Source organism: Strix aluco, chromosome 24 (assembly GCF_031877795.1).
Source record: "Strix aluco isolate bStrAlu1 chromosome 24, bStrAlu1.hap1, whole genome shotgun sequence".
NCBI classification, from domain to species: Eukaryota; Metazoa; Chordata; class Aves; order Strigiformes; family Strigidae; genus Strix; species Strix aluco.
The window spans coordinates 9,408,326-9,429,640 of record NC_133954.1 but is presented as its reverse complement, the minus strand read 5'-3'; the positions used below and the strand labels follow the sequence as shown (position 1 = coordinate 9,429,640).

Below are 21,315 nucleotides of genomic sequence, written 5' to 3'. Positions count from 1 at the left end.
TGACACGCAGCGCTCTGTTACGGGGGCCCCTAACCAGGCCATGGCCTGCCACAGCGAGGGGCGTGGGGGGGCACGCTGCAGCCAGCCTGGGAGCTGGGGAGGGGGTCTGGAGCCATGGAGGGGCTGCGTCAACCAAGCAGCCTCTGCCAGGGCACAGGCAGCACCAGGCTTGGCCTGACCTGGCGTTTGGGCAGAGACTGAGCTGCTGCTGCACTGTGGGCAGCGGGGCTTCACCTCTCCCGGCCCTCGGGAACCAGAGTGTGACTCTCTCGAGGTGCAGGCAGCGGAGTTTGCCCCTCCCAAAGCGCCAGCAGCAGGCAGGGGCAAAATCCTCAAGAAGCAGGCATCGTCCCCCTCTCCGCACAGGAGCAGGCAGGCAGAGGTGTGCGGGCAGAGCTGGGGCGCGGGGCTGGGGCAGCAGCAGCGGGTTGGGGCAGCAGCAGCGGGTTGGGGCAGCAGCAGCAGCGGGTTGGGGCAGCAGCAGCAGCGGGTTGGGGCAGCAGCAGCAGCGGGTTGGGGCAGCAGCAGCAGCGGGTTGGGGCAGCAGCAGCAGCGGGTTGGGGCAGCAGCAGCGGGGTTGAGGTCTCTGCCTGCCCATGGCGGCAGCCCCCCGGGCTGGTAGCTCTGGGGTAGGCGCACAGGGGCACGCTCCAGGGCCCGGTGTCTGTTGAAGAGGCAGCACTGTGCCCCAGTGTCCCCAGTGTGTCCCCAGTGCCTGCCCAGCGCGTCCCAGTACATCACACCCCCAACGGCAACCAGGCAGCCGTATAACCCCGCCTCACAACGCCTCCACTCTTCTATTGGTCGATTTCGCCGCCCGTCACGCAACTGTCCCTTCTGAGTGGCTAGTTTGAATGCGCAGAGGGCCCTCTGATTGGTCAGAAGGAGAGGAGGGCCGCGACCCGTGTCCCCGCCCTCCCTCTGCGATTGGCGGCGCGCTGGGGCCCGCGGGCGGGGATTGGCGGACGGTTTCGGCGGGCTGAGCGGAGGTTTGAAAGGCCCCGGGCCGTTGGTGCCGCCATCGCCGCCGCTCACCAGCATCCGCCGCCGCCATGGAGCTCCTGGAGTCCCCGTCGCCTCTCCGCGTGCGTGCGGCACCCCGCCACCCTCTCCCGTCCCACGCCCCGCGCCCCCGGGTCCCCTCGGCGTCCCGGGCCCCCCTCAGCTCCCGCCGGGCCCCTTCGGGGCCTCCCCGGGCCCCTCTCGCGGCCTCCTCCTCCTCCCGGTCTCCTCCGATCCCCCGTTCCTCCGAGATTTCCCCCATCCACGTTCTCCTCGGGACCCCCCGCGGCATCCTCTCCCCTGGTACCGTGTCGGGGTCCCCCGCCGCCCGGGCCCGCTCCGACTCCCCCCTTCCCCCGACCTGACCCCCTCCGGGCCCCCCCAGTTCGCCGCCCTCACCCCGCTGCCCCTCACTGCCGCCGTCTCTCCCCCGAGCAGCCCGCGAACCCCCGCGTGCCCAAGGGCGATGACGCCAAGAAGCTGCTCTCGGTGGAGCACATCTACCAGAAGAAGACGCAGCTGGAGCACATCCTGCTCCGGCCCGACACCTACATCGGCTCCGTGGAGCTGGTCACCCAGGTGCGGGGGGAGGCCCGGGCCAAGGGAGGGTGGTCGGTGCAGGCGGGAGCTCATTCACATCTGTTTATAAAGCGCCAAACATCTGCTTTACAGACTGATGGTGCAGAAGAGGAGGTATACCTGGGCACTTAACATATTTCTTGCCTTCTTTTCAGCAAATGTGGGTTTTTGATGAGGACCTGGGCCTTAACTGCAGAGAAGTGACCTTTGTGCCTGGCTTATACAAAATCTTTGATGAGATTCTGGGTAAGGTGATGTGTGTTGAGTCAGTGATTGATGAGTTATTAACGGGTGCTGAATGTCTGAAAAACTGGAACTAAATGTAAGAAGTTAACAAATAAAAGATAAAGGTAAAAGTATTTTTATCTAGTCACATTGTCGACCAAGTGGTCTAGTGCGTAATTTGATGGATGGTGTTGGCAGTGAACGTTCATTGTTGATTGTGCTTGGAAATACTGGATACGAATGTCCTTCTGTTAGTGCTGTTTAATAGTAAGCCATTCATGGGATGGCAGAGGACTCCATTACAGAACCAATCTCATTCAGCCCAGAATTCTCCCTTTTGTGTTAACTTGTACTCGTCTTTGTAACTTGCAAAATATTTGCACACCAAGATGGTTACTAGTAACAGTGTGTTGAATTTTTGCATTCGTTCCACTGAAGACACTTTAATAGTTTGGTCTTGGTTGAGAATGTAATATTAATAACAATAATCTTTCCATTCTAGTCAACGCTGCAGACAACAAGCAGAGGGATAAAAACATGTCATGCATTAAAATTACAATTGACGTGTAAGTTTTATTTAATTTCTGTTCCTTGCCTTCCCAACTCAAGTGCGTGGGGCTGGTGTAGTGCTGGAGGGCTCTGCCAGGCGGCCGATCCGAGTTAGACCGAGGGTAATTCCCCAGTTGTGAAAGCCTTTTGCTTTGCTTAGTCCCTGGGTCTCTTAGGGAGTGCTGACTTGTGAAATGACTGCTCTGTTGGTGTTCTCCATTCTGGCTGTTTTCCTCTTCCTCCTCTCAACTTCTTCATTCTGTCATTGAGCACAGATAGAGGGTTTTTATGTGTGGTTGTCCATTTCATAGAGGAGAGCTGCAGATTTGAGAATTTTGTTGTTGACTTGTCCTCCCTCTGCTGGCTGTTTCTGCACTTGCTGAACACAGATTTGCTCTTTATGAAATGGTCGCCTTTCCCCAGAGCTTTTGCATAATACTTGTTTCATAACTCAGTCATTTGCAGCCTTAAAAACACATGTATGTTTTCCCCCTAGAGAGAATAACACAATCAGCATATGGAACAATGGGAAAGGTATTCCAGTTGTTGAACACAAGGTGGAGAAGGTCTTTGTGCCTGCTCTTATCTTTGGGCAGCTACTAACGTCCAGCAACTACGATGACAATGAAAAGAAAGTCACAGGTAGGGAAGACTTTCAAATACACACTGATATTGCTGAGCAGCCTGACCTGTTTAAACGTGTGAACGGAACCAAAATGGGAGGAAGGAAGTCCTCAACACGACATGAAAACGGCGTTCTGAGGCCATCAGAGAGGTCTCCGTGCTCTGTTTTACAGTAATCACGGTACAAACATGGAGAACAGGAAAAACTCTCTTTGAACACTAATCCCAATTAAATGTGGGTTTATAGTCACGTACGGAGTTTGTAGGATATTGTTGCTTATTGACAGTTGTACTTTGATTGTGCTGAAGTGGCTCAACAGCTCCTGTTAGTCTGGAATTCTTTTAGATGGTTTTGAACAAACGTAGTAGCACAGCTCTGCTTTCCTTCTAATTCCAGGTGGGCGAAATGGTTATGGAGCCAAACTGTGCAACATATTTAGCACAAAATTTACTGTGGAAACTGCATGTCGTGAATACAAGAAATTATTCAAGCAGGTATGAACACTTCTCATTTCAGTAAGGTTATACCTGAGATTTTCAACTAAGACCCTCAGGTTTTGATCCAAAGGTCTAGGTGTAACTTGCATTCAGTGCACCATGATTACAATAAATTTGGCTCACAGTTATTGTACCGCAAAATATAATTCAAATGAATAATGAAGTGAGCAGACACAATCAGAATCTAGTTTTTAACCAGATGGGTTTTTTAATCTGAAAGTATTTCAAACTCGTAGATCAGCTTACTGCTTTTAAAAACTAAGCTAGCTGCTTGTGTGCATTAGACTGGCAGCTCACAAAACCTCCTTTTCTTAGACCTGGACTGACAACATGGGAAAGGCCGGTGAAATGCAGCTGAAATATTTTGATGGAGAAGATTACACGTGTGTTACTTTCCAACCTGATCTGTCAAAATTCAAGATGACAATTCTCGATAAAGACATTGTAGCACTAATGTCTCGAAGAGCATATGATATTGCTGGATCCACAAAGGATGTCAAAGTTTTCCTAAATGGACAGAGGCTGCCTGTAAGTGAACATTTAAAAGAAACAGCAATACCTGTATTTCTCATGCCATTTAAACAGATTTTGTTGAAACAATTTATGTCATTACATGTAGTAAAGGGAAAATTTGCCTGAGTGATTTTTCTACCCGCTTTTCAGCAGGACATGAATTAAGTATTTATAGGAGCTGTCATAGACGAGTTGTCTGCTTTCATCTGTATGCAGGTGAAGGGATTCCGCAGTTACGTGGACCTCTACCTGAAGGACAAAGTAGATGAAACTGGTAACGCGCTTAAGGTGGTGCATGAGGAAGTAAACTCTCGGTGGGAAGTGTGTCTGACTTTGAGCGAAAAGGGCTTCCAGCAAGTTAGCTTTGTCAACAGCATTGCCACTACAAAGGTAACACTTCTTTATTTAGTCAAGCTAATGCCATAGTCTTCATCATTAATATTCTTAGCTATTTTCAAATGTACGTGCGTTAGGGAAAAATACTTGATTGCTTAATGTGGCAAAGACTGTGCTTAAAGTTTTGCAATAGATACACATAATATTTTTTTTTTTTTTAAATGGAATCACCACCAGGTCTTTGGTCCTGTTTTCCCTTAGGGTGGCAGGCACGTTGACTACGTAGCTGACCAGCTTGTGACTAAACTCATTGATGTTGTGAAAAAGAAGAACAAAAATGGAGTTGGAGTGAAGCCTTTTCAGGTACAATGTCAGAATTCCCCTAGTGGGAAACACAACTCTAGCATTATCGCAAACTGTAACTACAGCTTAATGCATTACTACATTAATTAATAATACCTATGTCCATTATACAGACTACACATAAAATTGCTAATTATAGAAGTCTTGTATTTTCCACTTTAAGCCAACTAACAATCTTCTCTTTGTCTGGCTGATGTACTTTGCAGTCAGAGCACTGTAAGTCAGTGAAGATGAACTAAAACTCAGTATCTGTTAGATAATACCTATTTAGGCTGAGAGCTGCTGATCCTTGACATCCCAAATCATAGAACATTGTTCATGCATGTTCATTAGCTGTCCTAAATTCTTCCAAGTCATCTAGGAAAACTCAAAACCATATAGTGATAACTGAGTTTTTCCTCACTGCGAATCTGACGGGTGAACGTCAGAACACGCTGCTGTTGCCGAGAGGAGCCTGTGTAATGTGTGATGCTTCTTGTCTTTAACTACAGGTGAAGAACCACATGTGGATTTTCGTGAATTCCTTAATTGAAAATCCAACCTTTGACTCTCAGACCAAGGAGAACATGACTCTGCAGGCAAAGAGCTTTGGCTCAACCTGTAAACTGAGTGAAAAATTTATTAAGGGCGTAAGTATTGATATACGCAGATAATCAAGATGTCTGTAAAACTGCATCTTACGTTTAACGTGGAAAATGTATACTTTTGAAGTAGTGTCATGAACTAAAGTATGTAACTTAAAATTCTGTCATTGGTAAGGCTTTTCTCACAGTTATTTGGGGTTATTTTTTGTATTGCAGGCACTTACCTGTGGTATTGTTGAAAGTGTCCTAAACTGGGTGAAATTTAAAGCTCAGAGCCAGCTGAATAAGAAATGTTCGGCTGTGAAGCACACGAAGATTAAGGGTGTTCCTAAGCTGGATGATGCCAATGATGCTGGTAAGTGTTTTACATCCTTTGTAACCAATTCATTCAAAAACAGTTAAAACTTGTTCATTAGACAAATGGAAGAATTGTCTCCTAAGGAAAAACAAGAAAACCTGTATTTATAGTTTATCCCCATTTTACAGTCCCATTTACTATGCACAGTGCAACAAAGCCTGCATGTGTTAGAAGATAGTTATTCCATTTGTGAGTATGCAGGCTTTGATTTCACTTCTTAATTAGAAAATTAACTTTTTTTTTTCCTTTTTAGGCAGCAAGCATTCTTTAGATTGTACACTTATCCTGACTGAGGGAGATTCAGCCAAAACACTGGCTGTCTCTGGTCTAGGAGTGGTTGGTAGAGACAAATATGGAGTATTTCCCCTTCGTGGGAAAATGCTCAACGTCAGAGAAGCTTCTCATAAGCAGGTTAGTGGGAAACTCGTTACAGGCTACGTGTGTGCTTCGGGTGATGCCGTGTGTTTTAACTGAGTCAGTACAGCTGCACCTGGACCCACCTCACAGGAGTAGTGTCTTAAACACCCGAGGCTGGTGTCCTTGTCAGCCCGCCTTGCTGGTTAAGTGGGAATGTTCCTTAAGTCCTGTTGGGATAGTCAGTGCTGAAGGGATGGTGTTTGTGTTGTGGACTAGAAAACGTTCGGAATGATCTAGAATAATTTAAGCATTAGACTTCAGTTTAGAAATGATAAATTTCTAAACAGCAAAAAACCACTGAGAAAGACAAAGCTCAGTCAATGGTATACTTATGGATAGTTTTAGACTATTTTGAGATACATTTTAAGTCCGAGAGACAAGTTTTTATTCTGTGTGATCTCTTCCAGATTATGGAAAATGCTGAAATCAACAACATCATCAAGATTGTGGGCTTACAGTATAAAAAGAACTATGAAGATCAAGAATCTTTAAAGAGTCTTCGCTATGGAAAGATTATGATTATGACAGATCAGGTTAGGTTCACTAAAACTGAAAACTGGGAGAGGAAGAAAACCAACACTTGAATACAGAGGAAAGAAGAAAACACTACTCTTCTCCCACTGCCATTTTTGTACCTAATTCTCTGTATTTGTTTCTTTCTATCATTCTATGTTTTAGTGGGTCATTATGTCTTGTCAGCCACAGAACAAAACAGATAAAGTAGAGGGGGGAGTAGCATCACCAAAATAGCTCAATACCATCTTTCCCATCTGCTGGTTCAAGGTCCTTGGACCAGTCCTTGATACATTTTTTTCACCAAGAATGTGCCTTTTCCGTTTCTCTTAATTTTCAGTAGCTAAACAATGCATGGTCACCTTTTAGAGGTGATGGTTAATAGTGTCAGTTAGTTGGAATTACAGAATCATTTGCTATTGAGCAATTGCCAATTCCATCATGTCCCTGATTAAACATGTGGCTTTTTTTTTTTCTTTTTAAACCAGGATCAAGATGGCTCGCATATCAAAGGTTTGCTGATTAACTTCATCCATCACAACTGGCCATCTCTTCTAAGGCACAACTTTCTGGAGGAATTTATTACTCCCATCATAAAGGCAAGGGTTGGGAGGCTGGTGAGGTGAATGAGTAAGGATCCATTGGTCCAGATCTGCCTCTCATTTCACAGTTCAAATATTTGTTCGTCGTAGGTCTCTAAAAAGAAAGAAGAAATTGCATTCTACAGCATTCCTGAATTTGAAGAATGGAAAAACAGTACACAGAACTACAATTCATGGAAAATCAAGTACTATAAAGGTTTGTAGGAAACTTAATATGGTGAAGGTAAATGATCCAAGTAAGAGCATTCGTGATTAAATTCAGTTAGCCCTGCTTTTGCAGAAGGGCTTTGGGACGAGTGTCCTCCAAGTCTCTTCCCTCCTAAGATATTCTGATTGCAAATACATGCGACATAAAATAGAAGAGTAAGGAAACAATAACCTCTAACTAGATAAAATAATAAAATCTCTCAAAATTGAACTACGATATGTGCCCTCTTAGGCAGTTATGCTCGGTTTTATGTGCTGTTTTCCATAGTACAGTCCTCGTGTACTGTCAGCGCTGTAAGCTAAGTACTTATTCCAGGATTGCTTAATACCAATAAGAAAGTTGCCAACTGCAGAACAATGGCTGGATGCTGGGGAATCATTTCCAATTTGCAGTTAATCATGTCAGATATCTACAGAAGTTACAGACAAAATCCAAAAGTACAACATGCAACTGCTCACTTATCTGTAGTCCTTGGGATTTTTGGGATACCTCACATCTCATTGTAAAGTAACCTAAATATTTAGTAAGTCGTCTTCATGCTGTGCATTTATAGCATGCATCACAGAAACTAGACATAGCAAAACACTTCCTTGAACTGCAACTTAATTTAAGCAGGAAGTTATTAGGATTAACTAGGACTGTCTCTGCAGGTTTGGGTACCAGCACATCGAAGGAGGCTAAAGAATACTTTGCAGATATGGCAAAGCATCGAATTGGCTTCAAATATTCTGGTCCTGAAGATGATGCTGCGATCACCCTGGTAACTAACATTTAATTGCTGACTTACTACCTTTGGTATTCCACTGCTTGGTGCTGTGTATTTTCTCTTAAAATGCTCTTAGAGGTCTTTGGGCCTGAGACAATCTCTTTGTTACCAAGGCTACGGCTTTAGTCCAACCAGCAGAAGCAAATCTGGCCACAGACCTCAGGCCAAGAGTACCCTTTTAATGATGGCTTTTAAATATAGCTCAGAACAAACTAATCACTACAAAGCAATTGACATTTTCAGACACAACAGTAAACATTCCTTTAACGTTTTTCTGCATGTTCTGCTGCAGTTTTCTCCAAGTCAGACCTTCCCTTTCTCCCCCAGACTTTCTTGCAAAATGGTTCAGCAGTGGATTAAAACAGTCCTTGTTTCTGTGAACTTCATCACCTCCAGTAGCCATTGACTCTTAAGTATTCTGCGCTATTAGGCCATGCCAAAAACCCAATTTTTTTCCCAAAACATTAATTTCCCATCAAATCTGCTTTAGTTTTCTGTTGTTGTGTTAAAAATTCATACATTTAAATCTAACTGCCATGTCTCCTAAAGACTGGTGGAAATTATGCTCTTAAGATGTTTAGCTCCAATAAAATTGCACTTCTTGGGCTATTAAGTCAGCCTGTTTAGCACGTTATTCTCCCGGGTAAACTCTTTGGGTATGCTTTCTTTTTCTCAAGGGATCCAATAAGGCGCACCACAAAATGTCCTAGAATTGAGTTACTTTTTGTTTTGTAATATACAGGCCTTTAGCAAGAAGAAGGTAGAAGAGCGAAAGGAGTGGCTGACTAATTTCATGGAGGATAGAAGACAACGGAAGCTGCATGGTCTGCCAGAGGTAAAAGCTTTATGTATGTGAAGGAAACTGGTTTCCTGTCTCCCTGGTCTGCTCTCAGCTTCAGTCTGGCACACTGGAGCTGCCCGCAGCTCAGTCAGGCCGTCACCGGGTTACGGGATGTTAAAAATGTTTCAGGATTCTGCAGAGCAGCTTCTCTCGTCAGTGTAACATCATTGTCAATTGTCCAACAGTTCATTTAATTTTCAACTCTTATCTTTCAAATTACTTTATCAACAGGGAAATGATAACTCGAGCAGGACTGTATGAAGACTTTATTTCTCAAAAAATGGGCTTAGCACTTTGCCATGCTAAGAACGCCAGCACTTGCGCTGGGTTTAGCTAGTCTTACAGGGAGCTTCCATTTTCCTGAAACTAGCCAAGTACGAGCTAAGAAACAGCTTAGACCTTGTTAAAACTAAGGCAGTCTTGTACCTGTTTTTCTTAGGAATACCTATATGGGAAAAACACTCATTACCTGACATACAACGACTTCATCAACAAGGAGTTAGTGCTGTTCTCAAACTCAGATAATGAAAGATCAATCCCGTCCCTGGTTGATGGTAAGTTATTTCGAGGTAGTGATTCCACATAGTGCATTCCCCAGAACTTCATAACTGGGTGTTTGTATGTCACAGCATCATCAGAATCGGGGAACCTGCTGAGTTTTCAGGGTCAGTGTTCTGAAGGCTGTTTTCTGATGTCCAAGTTTTTTAATCTTTGGTTTAAACGTCTCGTCCATTTTGTAGTATATTATGGCATTACCTTACTCTCCCGGTGTAGAATCTTCAGGTGTGTAAGTGGTTCTTAGTCTGTAGAGAGCAGAAGCAAAGTGAAACATGTTGTGTGTTCTAATCACACGGTCTTTTCTTTTTTATACAGGTTTGAAGCCAGGTCAAAGAAAAGTTCTGTTCACATGTTTCAAACGAAACGATAAGCGGGAGGTGAAGGTTGCTCAGCTGGCTGGTTCTGTAGCTGAGATGTCCTCATACCATCATGGTGAAGTAAGAACCTGGCCTGTTGTACAAAATGCTTTTTAAATGAAAGACAAAAAGCTCTTCTGTTGACTCGACAGTTAAGATGCCTCTAAAGCAGGATCAGATGTTTGAGTATAAAAGCCAAACAAAGTGGCTGTATATCTGCTGTTAATCCTTCAGTATTTATTTAATGGTCAGTCTGCCTGTCCTACCTAGACTTTATGGGAATATATTTCCTTCAAAAAGTAGAATGGGGAAAAACCCACTTTATTTGTGATAGATTCAGGCAGATGTTAATAGTCTTTCTACCTTGGTAAGGAGAAGTTAAGCACTAAAACAAGCTTCTCTTGGGAGACTGATAGAGTCTTTCACTGGAGGTTTCAAGAACAGGTTGTTAGCAATATCTGGTGGGTCACTGGAATATGTCTAGTCATCCACGAGTGAGAGTTTCCTCCGGTATTTTATTAGTTTATCCTCTATCAGTTATGTTCTTGGTGTGAATTTTGCCTTTAACTTTGTCCATTCAGTGAAGAATTCCGCCTTTTTAGCTTTAAACGTTCCTTTCTTGCAGGCATCGCTGATGATGACTATTATTAACTTAGCTCAGAACTTTGTGGGCAGTAACAACCTCAACTTGCTGCAGCCTATTGGTCAGTTCGGCACAAGGCTGCATGGTGGGAAGGACTCTGCCAGCCCTCGATACATCTTTACAATGCTCAGGTCAGCATTAAAGTTTTCTTACTGTCTTAAATATTCTTAGCGTGTTACAGGGCTCAATTTGACAGCGTTTAAAATGAAAATGAATTTACTTTTTCCCTTTAAAACTTTGGACTACTTGCATACTCAGCATAGCAACAAATGAAGTGTGATTTGGATCTGAGATTCAGATATGTAAACTTGGTTATCATCCCAGAGAACAGAAAGGCATAGCACAGAATATGGAAATGGGAGCGAAAACAAAGGGAAAAATTTGGGTAGGATAAGAAAAAATGAACTTGAGTGGGGAGAATGAAGTTCTAGTATCTGAAAGTCCAGCGGCCGCTCAGGTTGAACTTGATCAAATGGGTTACTTGAGCACGTGCATGGTTGTACCAAAGCGAGGTACATCGAGAGCTGGAGCCTTCCCAGACATTAAACATCTGATATATATGTACTTAAAGCACGTGCTTGGTGGTCACTCTTCTGTAACAAGAATTTGGGCTTAAATTTTCTTTCCTGTTCTAGCCCACTAGCACGGCTGCTGTTCCCACCAATGGATGACAATATCCTGAAGTTCCTCTACGACGACAACCAGCGTGTGGAGCCGGAGTGGTACATGCCTATCATCCCGATGGTGCTGATAAACGGGGCAGAAGGGATCGGCACCGGCTGGTCCTGTAAGATCCCCAACTTTGATACCAGGGAAGTCGTGAATAATATCCGTCGTCTGATGGATGGAGAAGAGCCCTTGCCAATGGTAAGGAATGTATTTAAAAAACAATGTCTCCCTTGTTAGTTTATTCAGCACATATTGGAGCATTTCATGCAAGGGCTTAAAAACAGAAGCATCCACACAAAGCTGAACGCAGTGTTCTCTTCTGCTTAGCTTCCTAGTTACAAGAATTTCAAAGGCACAATACATGAGCTGGGACCTAACCAGTATGTGATAAGTGGTGAAGTGTCTATTCTCGATTCTACAACCATCGAGATCACCGAGCTGCCTGTCAGAACATGGACACAGGTAACAAACGGTGAATTTGCCCCAGGAATGTATAGTTTGCCCTGTAAAGCAAAAAGTGACAGGTGGATTTTGGAGCTTCTCAGCTCCATGGCAAACATGGGTCTGACTTTGATTCTTTCCTCAGCCTTATAAAGAGCAAGTTCTGGAGCCAATGTTAAATGGGACTGAGAAGACACCCCCACTGATCACAGACTACAAAGAATATCACACAGACACGACAGTGAAGTTTATAGTGAAGATGACTGAAGAAAAACTAGCTGAAGCTCAAGCAGTGGGGCTGCATAAAGTCTTCAAACTCCAAACGAGTTTAACATGCAACTCCATGGTATGTAATAGATTTTACTGAAGAAAGTTCTTGCTTTCACTCAAAGACTGTGTGGACAGCTGCAGCTGCTGCGTGTAACAAAAATACTCTTGCAGTAACCTATTCGCTTTGATTTTTCTGCTGTTACTGGTTTTAAATCAGCTTTTGAAATATGCTTCAAAAGGTCAGGAGACTGGCTTGGGAATGGGCCTGGAGGGCTATGGCTGTGCCTGGAGGAGTCAAAGTGATCTGAAATCACACAGTTTACAGAGACCTTTGTTGTGCAACAGCACTGCCATAGAACCTCGGAGTCTGACTGTGTGCAGGCTTGATGCAAGATGTTTATCCTACAGATAGCTTTAAGATTCAAGTAACCTTAACCCCACTATGTGTTTTCAAGAACTTTGAAATTCTGAAAGTGTCTCTGCTGCTGTGCTTGCAAACTGAAGTAATTTCTAAAATTCTAAAATTCTAAAAACAGCACTAAGGTTTTATAATTTGTTGGCCTAATAATTCCATTGTACTACCACACCTGTGTTATAGGTAATTTTCAGTGGTTTTGGAAATGAGTTTTATCATCATAACGCCTGTGTTCTTTCATCTAGGTTCTTTTTGACCATGTCGGCTTTCTCAAGAAGTACGACTCTCCCCAGGATATTCTTAAAGAGTTCTTTGAACTCAGGCTCCGCTATTACAATTTGCGAAAAGAATGGCTCATTGGAATGCTGGGTGCCGAGTCTGCAAAACTGAGCAACCAGGCTCGTTTCATCCTGGAGAAAATAGATGGCAAAATTGTGATCGGTATGCGTTGTTCTTGGGTACTTGGTTTATAAAACTGGGAGCAGAACTAGGTGCTCCCTGGAGTTCTGTCAGCACCCCCTCAGCCCCGGCTGGCTCTTAACGAACTACACCAGAGCTTATCTTTCTGTTCCAGTAACACACAAGAGGAAAACGCTTCCCCGAGTATCCTTGGTCTACAGAGCATTATGCACGTATTAATTAAAACAGGATACTCATACAGCTTTCCTACTGTGTGTCTGACACTATTTTGAGAGTAAAAATTTCTTTTTAATAGTTTAGCAATCGTTCCTATCTATTTTTGACTTGGTAGGAATAGGAGTTAAGTGCTGGTGGGGTTAGAAAGGGGTAGTGTTTTCTGTTCAAACGCATAAACCTGTATCTCCCCATTATCTTTGTGAACCTCTGCAGAAATATTCCAAATCATCTTCTCAGTGGATTGGGGTTTCAAACTTAGAAGATACTCGAGTTAACAGCATCTGAGAATCATGAGCTGGAAAAAGAAACAGGTCTTTGTTCCCAGCATTCCAATTTTTCACTCAACTTTTCCACCTCGGACTCAAAGGCAGTCTGTCTTTCACTTCCACTCCTGGAGGATGCAGCTAGACAAAGTGTCATAAGATGCTTTGTGGTCTGTGTCTGGAGGCAGCCCCATAATCCCAACAGCCTCCGTGTTTGACTTGACTTGGGAAGAGAAATAATTCCCTTGAAACACATTTTCTTGGGTTTTTGTAATAAGTAGTTCCAAGGCTGACAGAGCTGGTTTCATTTGTATTTGTCTCACGGTTGATTGCTTCTGATATCTTAAAAAGGAACAAATTCCAGCTGAAGCATTTCCATTGGTCGGGGCAGTTAATAGCATAAATTTCCCAGGTGACGTCTAATGAGGTGCGAGCTCTACCAAAGTCTAAGCGCTATCAGGAGTTTTTTCAGTCCACCTGCCTATTATTGTGAAACCCTTTTGATACCATCAGGTCTTTTTTTTTTCAAAGTTCAAAAACTACTTTGGGTGGGGAAACGCATATATGGAAATGAAGAAAAAAAAATATTTACAGTGCTCTGGCAGGGACTCCTGGCAGCGTAGGAGCAATGCTGACCCGACAAATCGCCTGCTAAGAGGGAACTTTTTAGGTGTTATTTCAGGCTCTTCCACGTGTCCCACCTCTGATGAGGAAAGGCTGTTTTAGAGCCCAAAAGGATGCTGAGCTGCTAGAACTATGGGATCCAAAATTTAAAGCTCATCTGACTTTCCCAACAGTGATTGGTAGTGGTTGCTAACTGACAATCCTGAAATGTCTGTTTACAGAAAACAAACCCAAGAAAGAGCTGATTCAAGTTCTTATCAAGAGAGGGTATGAATCTGACCCAGTGAAGGCTTGGAAGGAATCGCAAAACAAGGTAATGCTTCAGTCATCCTCTCCAAAGAGATCCAAATCCGCCCCTATCTCTGAAGCTTCATAATTCGTATGAAGAAGCCCAAGTTGCTTTTCAGTTTGTAGGATTCAAGATCTTGCGTGTCTGGTATGTCTGTGGTAGGGAGCAGGCAAGCAGAAATTCAGTCTCGTGTTCAGAAGGCACCGAGACCTGCTCATACGGGTTTGAGTCCTCCTGCCACACCAATTCCTGCCCTTCCTTAAGGGTTTCCTTCCGCCCATGGGACGCAGTTGTGGAAGGGCTGTGAGGAAGGCGACAGTTTTAAGTAGCCTGAGGAGAGAATCTGGAGTATTGAGACAGAGAGGCTAAATAGAGAGAGCAGAAGAGATCTGGAGAATTGTTTTTGCAGAGGGATTCCTCTGTGCGATAGCAGCTGAGGCTTTACGAAGCGTCACTTTATCCAGTTCCGAATCGTTCTCGAAGAGTCTAGGACACCATAAGCACATGGAGTGCCTGCGAAGCGTCCAAATTTGATCAACACCCCTACCCTTGTATGTCAATGTATTTGTTGACAATGTTTGTTTTAAATTTACATTCAGGAAGAGGAGGAGGAGAAGGAGGAGGAGGAGGAGGGTGACAGAGACGCAGCTGCAGATACCGGACCTGACTTCAACTATCTGCTGAACATGCCCCTTTGGTATCTGACTAAAGAGAAGAAAGATGAGCTCTGTAAGCAGAGAGATAACAAAGTATGTTCCTTCCTTTTCTTATAAAAGCATTGTTTATAATATATTTTTTTGATGGTGGATTAAAATATGTGACTGATAATTATCAACTGTGATTCCCTTTAGGAAAAGGAGCTGGAAGACCTTAAGTGCAAGAGTGCCTCTGATCTGTGGAAGGAAGACCTTGCTGTCTTTGTTGAAGAACTTGATGTATGTCAGAGTTCAGTGCAGATGACTGACTCCCTTGCAATCTTATCCACCAGCTCTTTTTTGTCATAACAAGGAAACTAAAAATGATAGCTCCTATGTCTGCCACTCCTCAAGGAGAACGAAAGCTTCCTTCACCTTCCCAGCTTGCACAGGAGTAGTGCTGCTTTGGGCCAGGGAGTCCAAACAGGGTGGCTCTTGGAAGGTGGTCAACTACCAGTCTGAGTAGTGGGGTTTTAGGAGGGCTTGAGAGAAAACTAGTACTAGGATGTAGTCTGAGGAGTTGTAGATCAAAGGACTTTTTGGACACTGAAAAGGTGAGGGAGGAGCTGTACTTTACCAAACAGAGCCCAGACTGTGGGCAGGTGTCTGCACCGTCACACCTGGTCCCTGCCCGTGTCTCTTCTTACTCCCCACGTAACCAAACTACAGCTCTGGCTTAGATCATTGCTTGAACATGTGCAAATGTGTAGGAGAGTGGGAAGCTTCATTTAACCTGATGGTAGGAAATCTATCAGCAAGTATAGAGTGCTTTACCGCAAAGGGCTGTGATGGTGGGGTTTTTTCAGCAGTCCACTCTCTTTTGTATTCTCATGGTTGTATTTTCTTATGCTCACCTCTACAGGCAGTGGAAGCCAAGCAAATTGAGGATGAGAAGGCAGGGTGTGGTGGTAAACCTCTAAAGATGAAAGGAGGGAAAACGAAGGTGAAGAAGGAGCAACTGTCAGAAGTATTACCATCACCTCATGGCGTAAGGGTCGTTCCTCGGATAACTGCAGAGATGAAGGCAGAGGCAGAGAAGAGAACTAAAAGGAAAATAAAGGTAAAAAGAAGCACTCGGAATGCTCAATCTTTCTTTACGTCCTCTTCAATAAGGTCCTAAAGAAATGCAAGTTCTTGCCAGCTGAACTTGTCCCAATGAAGCAGCTACGCAGGGAGAAGGACGGAGTCTGAGGGTCTGGGAAACACTGGAAATGTTCACACTGCTCAGTCTGAGGGAGAACAGATTCACTAATGTATCAGGAGTTGGCTTGGAGGGAAATCTTTTGGCAAGAGCATATATCACAGTGTCAGAGATGGTTTGGTAGCTTAGCAATGAAAAGACAGATGCAAGTAAGGTTGTTCTAGGTGTCTTGGGGATTTTATAAATCCTCTAGCAGGCAGGAAGTACAGCTGGTGAATTCACTTCTCTAGAACAGCCTTCGCATTTCCAGTAACGCTTTCAGCCCCTCAATGCCGTTATTGTTCTCGATATCAAGGAGAGAAAGAAGATTTAACTCTTTTTTTTTGATAGGGCTAGCTGAAATCAGGCCATTCAGCCATTTGCAACATAGATGATTAAAATATCCCCTCACCTGTTTTGACCTGTAAGCCAGACGTTGCTCCTTTCCTACAGATGGTTCCATCTAACAGTTTTTCCAAATAACTTGCACTGTTGTTTTTAACCCACCCAGTTCAGTTGTGCATCCTCAACACACCCTGGAGCCATCCCATCAGCACACAAAGGCGGCACCAAAGCGCTCTCAGGAGTGGAGACAAAGTTCCTGTTTTTGTTAATGTTGGATTTTGTGTTTTAAGTCACCTGATCTGGGGACAGATCATGTCTGATTTACTTGGCTGTAATCAATTTTACACACAGTTTGTTTCACAGACTCAGATTTCTTGTATCACTGACTTTCATACGTCTAAAATAAGCAGCTCCCTTCTGCATTACTCTGTGTGCCACTTCTAATTGTGTGAGCTGACTCGCTATCTATTTGATATCTGCTTGTATCTTCAGACTGAAAAAAATGAGTTTGATGAGAATCAAGAAGAAAATACATCAGGAGACAAAGAGTCTTCAGATCTTAAGCAGAGATTAACACTGAAGACAAATGCTGAGCGAGGTAAATGCTTTTATGTGTTATTCCACCAGTGGAAAGTGAGGGGAAGGGCTGTAAATTTGGTTATCTGACCTTTTCCTGAAGTAACATCGAGGATCAGTACCTTTGGAAAAACTAGGTGAGGGAAAGCGATTCTGAGTAACAGTTAAGCAGGATAGATTACTATTTCTCTTTGATGTTTAAGTCAGAATCGTCTGAATTTAGTGATGTATTTCCAAGTTGAGCTTGGACTGCTGAGCCCGAAGTACAGATGGAAGTTTGCTGGTTCATCCTGTCTCCCCATATTTTGCAGGTGGTAAGAGACAGGCCACTCTACCTTTTAAGCCATTAAAGAAAATGAAGAAACGAAACCCTTGGTCAGACTCGGGGTCCGGTTCAGAGTCTGATTTTGAGGCGCCTCTTCGAAGAGAGAGAGTGGTTCGCCAAGCAGCAGGTGGGTGAGGACACAATGCGGAAGAGGGACGGTCTGTGGAGGAGAAAACGGAACAGGCCACTTAGTCTGAGATCTCAGTCAGAAATAATTCTTGTTTTACTGTATGTAACTAAATATTTCTGCCATTTGAGCAGATCTTCACAATGCTTTTCAAGGAAAAGCAGAAATGGGGAACTAGAGAAATAAGGTTATTGGCTTTATTTGCACAACTGTCTTGGCAAACCAAATGCATTGTTGGGAAGTGAGTGCAGAACACGGCTGTGATGTGGAGCCTTCTCACTGGCAGTCTCAATATCTGCTTGGGTTTAGTCAGATCTTTATTTTTTAATAACTGCAGCTAAAATATTGAAAGAGAAACTGAGCTGCATATTGTCAAATGTGTAAAATAATGCATCTGTGTCATGTCATCAGCCAAAGCCAAGACCATCATCAGTTCGGACTCGGATGCAAATCTCTCCAGCTCGGATGAGGAGTCTGAATTTCAGGTCAACAGTGAAGGCAACAATGAATCAGATACACCCCCCGCTAAAAAACCATCTTCCAAGCCCAAAGCTGCTCCAAAGTGAGTATTTCTCCACATAAGTCACTGGAAATCAGTTGTGCTTCTGGTGTTGATGCTGTATAGAAGCTAATAGCTCTTTTTCTTCAGTGTACCTCTTCAGTGCGTCGTAAGTTGAAAAAATACTTGGGGTTTTGTATTCTAGGGAAACCACTGAAAAAGCAGCTAAAGCTCCCAAGCAAAAGCCAGTGCAAAGTGCTGCCCCTGGTGAGTACGAGACCTTCTTGACCTCCCGAGAGCACGCTGGGCATTCTGACACGTTCATCACAAGATCTTGCAAAGAAACTCTGATGCTGGGGATACCAGCTGGTTTCAGTGCACCAGACTTTTTTTGTCTGTTTCTAACTTGAATTTGTGATTTAATCCAGTTTTAATAGTTGTTCTTTTTATAAAGTGGATCAAAATTACTTCCTTCTGCTCTAATGTTTATAGCCAGAGTAGATAATTTGACTATTTCTGCTTTCTTTATTCAGTTCAAGACCAAGATGTTGCTAATGGAAATGTGAGTCAAGCTCCTGCAGCTCCTTCTGCCTTTGTGCCTCACACTAAGGCCGCACCTAAAAAAACTGCTGCAGCTAAGAAGGCCAGTGCCACTACAGGTAAGGCAAAGTCTAGTAAAATCATTTTTAGATAATTATTATTATTATTCCTGTGGGAAACAAGTCTGAGTGATTTTTCTAGGCAGAGGTCTGAATAACTTGGGTTTTTGTTTCAGAAAAGATCTGAGGTTTGTGGCAAAGGTTGCCTAGTTGTCATTTTTAAAGCAGTCTTGTTTCCAAACATATCATGTTCTAGTTCATCTCAGACATGCTTGAAGGGAGTGAATTTTAGTTTGGGAACAGGAAAAGTGAATGCTTCCTACAGTGCTATGTAATACTTGGCAGAAATAATCCGAGTGGAATTTGTGTCTTGCAGTCAATGTTCTACTTCGTGTCTTTTTGGGAAGAAAGCTACTTGGTAGCTTGCTTCCCAGGAAGAAGAAAAGCTGCTTTGGGGTAGCTTGATCTTACTTAGTGCTAGCTCGACCTCGTAAATCTACGGCATTTGACTCAGGTTTTTTTAAACTTAACCGCCCAGAGTCTTTGTCAAACTTTGAAAGCTGTTTTGCATATTCCATCACTAGCTGGTTTTGATCCCAGCAGTAAAATAGTGTTACTTCACAGCAAAATAGCTGTTTCTTCCACTTCTAAATTGAGAAAGCCTATTATCATTCAGAAATGGCCTGCTCATTTCAGCTTAACTTGGAGACACGCTTCAAGATGCTGTTAAAAAAGATGCCAAAATATAGGTAAGAACGAACTCCACAAGTAACCCTTTAGGTGGTAAATTCATTCCTTCCCTGTGCAAGAGTCTGGAAGGTATAAGATGGTCACACAGCCTTGAGAGTTCAGGACTTTTCCATCTGAAATAGTCTGTAAATTGCTTCGGGTACGTTTTAATTTGATCCTCTAAACGTCGTGGAACTAAGCCGATAAACAACCTCGTTCCTCCTCATCTTGGTAACGAGCAATCTTTCTAGAGACGCGTGATTCCAAACGGGACGGCCCGACCCCGCGGCACAGCGCAGGGCCCTGTTTGTGTTGGAAGTTGTCAGCAAACGGCGAATGAGAAGGGAGCAGCAAAACAAGGGCTTCAACTAAACGCAGAGCTCTGTTTCAGATAACCAGCCGTCCATCATGGATCTTCTGGCCAAGAAAAAGGCTGCGCCTAAATCCAGCAAGACGGCGGGGAAGGAGGGATCCCTGGACGCCAAGGCTGGAGGAGCCGCGGGGGACAAGAAGCCCGGCCAGACCAAGGGGCGGAAAGTTACCCGAAAGCAGCCGAGGGCTTTCGTTTCGGATTCAGATTCAGATTCGGATTTTGGCTCGAAACCTTCCAAATCGGTTGCAGCAAAGGTTTGTACTCTGCGAAGAGCCGAGGGGGTGCCACAGAGCGTGGTGTCGGTGGTGCTGGCAGAAGCGGCGCGGCGGAGGCAGCACCTCCCCTGCGACACCCGTCTGCTGCGTCGCTGGGTGTGGGGAAGGGGGGTCGGGCCCAGCAGCCACCTCCCCCGTGACACCGTGGGGCGTTTGCTGCGAGTTGAGTGTTCCCAGCTTACGCTCGGATTCACGATTTGCCTCCCGACTCTGCTTCCCCTCCAGAAATCCAAGCTGGAAGACGACGATGCCTTCACCGTTGACTCAACCGCTCGTGCCGACAGCCCCGTAGCAGCCGTGCCCCACGCCAGGCCTGGACGTCTCAAAAAACCCGTCCGGTACTTGGAGGAGTCCGACGAGGACGATCTGTTTTGAATTTTTATGAAGATTTTAAACTGCTGATCCAAACCCATCTACAAACTGACCTTCCGCAGTGCTCTCGCCAAAGAACATCTCAGACTGGGAAATCTTTTTACTGAATTTAAGCTAGTCCAGAAATGTTTGTTAGAACTGACTACAGTTCTATTTTTCTTGGTTTTAAATAACTTAAATTTGTTTAAACAGAACCCCCCTCCTTTCTTGTGAACACTGGAGCCATGTGCCCAGCCAGTGCTGATGCACTTCCCTCTTACCATTAGCTAGATGGAATCTTTCCACCCTTTGGTCATTTTAACATCATAGAGTAGACTTTAGAACATATCAAATCCTTTAACATACCCTCTCACATAGACACCTTCCTCCTTAGATATCTTAAAAAAATAATAAAATAGGTAAGCTTTGAACTCCACAACCCTGGGGAAATAGCGTGAGGCGTTGGTGTTCAGAACTCCACGCTCGTGTTTTTCTTTCTCTTTTGCAGCCCTTTACACCCGTGCAGGCCCCTCTTCAGCCTCCGCCATGTTGAGTTTTACCCTGTCGGGTTTTTTAAAAGCCAGATTTAGCGACGGAGGTTTGCGCAGACTTGTCTCCTCTCTGTGCTCGGCGTTGGCAGTTTTATCTTCTGTCTGGCTGCCAAGAAACCCCGTGCTGGGCTGGGTCAGCCCCGAGGTCACCTCCAGGTGAGAGGTGGCCGGCAGCACCCGGCAGCTGGTGGCCAGGACAGACCTTTGCTGGCCAGAGCTCCCTGATCTGCCGGTGATTTGGGCGGGCGGCCGGTTCCCCCGTGCCCGGTGCTGTCCCCTGCCGGGTGGGGGGGGGTGGGCAGCCCCCGGGCAGCAGCAGGGCCGCGTCCCCATCCCTTCCCTGCAGAGTTTATCTGGTTGTGCTCTGCTTTTCCTAGAGCTCTTTCTCTACCACTATTTCTTCACTGTCTGTCAACATGTTTTTGTGTTTTTCTTGTTGTCCTGAGTTTCTGTCCTTTTTAATATTTATATAATAATAACAAAAAGTGGTTTTACTCAAGTTTTTGTCAATAAAAAGGAATTCTCAGCTGCCTGTGCCCTCGCTTTTC

At 44.5% G+C, this 21,315-nt stretch overlaps 1 protein-coding gene across 1 annotated transcript; it reads left to right on the top strand.

Annotated features, from left to right (window-relative positions):
- Positions 1–1,008: 1,008 nt before the first annotated feature.
- Positions 1,009–21,295, top strand: TOP2A (DNA topoisomerase II alpha). Its single transcript, XM_074849611.1, has 35 exons — positions 1,009–1,085; positions 1,441–1,581; positions 1,737–1,827; positions 2,309–2,372; positions 2,852–2,997; positions 3,377–3,474; positions 3,793–4,005; positions 4,207–4,380; positions 4,588–4,689; positions 5,181–5,318; positions 5,490–5,628; positions 5,885–6,042; positions 6,456–6,581; positions 7,050–7,160; positions 7,254–7,359; positions 8,022–8,131; positions 8,880–8,972; positions 9,418–9,532; positions 9,852–9,973; positions 10,518–10,666; positions 11,171–11,402; positions 11,532–11,666; positions 11,791–11,991; positions 12,576–12,771; positions 14,075–14,166; positions 14,742–14,891; positions 14,994–15,077; positions 15,700–15,897; positions 16,855–16,960; positions 17,250–17,390; positions 17,802–17,952; positions 18,095–18,156; positions 18,423–18,548; positions 19,609–19,844; positions 20,091–21,295. Exons 1-35 carry the CDS (start codon positions 1,053–1,055, stop codon positions 20,238–20,240), a joined length of 4,689 nt encoding a protein of 1,562 aa, XP_074705712.1. The 5' UTR covers positions 1,009–1,052; the 3' UTR covers positions 20,241–21,295.
- Positions 21,296–21,315: the final 20 nt, after the last annotated feature.

What these genes read in the sequence shown, in the direction of transcription:
- TOP2A (XM_074849611.1), top strand. Translation starts at nt 1,053, where the DNA reads ATGGAGCTCCTGGAGTCCCCGTCGCCTCTCCGC. An exon ending in GAGAAGCTTCTCATAAGCAG is followed by an intron (nt 6,043 to 6,455) that starts GTTAGTGGGAAA and finishes GATCTCTTCCAG; the next exon opens with ATTATGGAAAATGCTGAAAT. An exon ending in TTATGATTATGACAGATCAG is followed by an intron (nt 6,582 to 7,049) that starts GTTAGGTTCACT and finishes TTTTTAAACCAG; the next exon opens with GATCAAGATGGCTCGCATAT.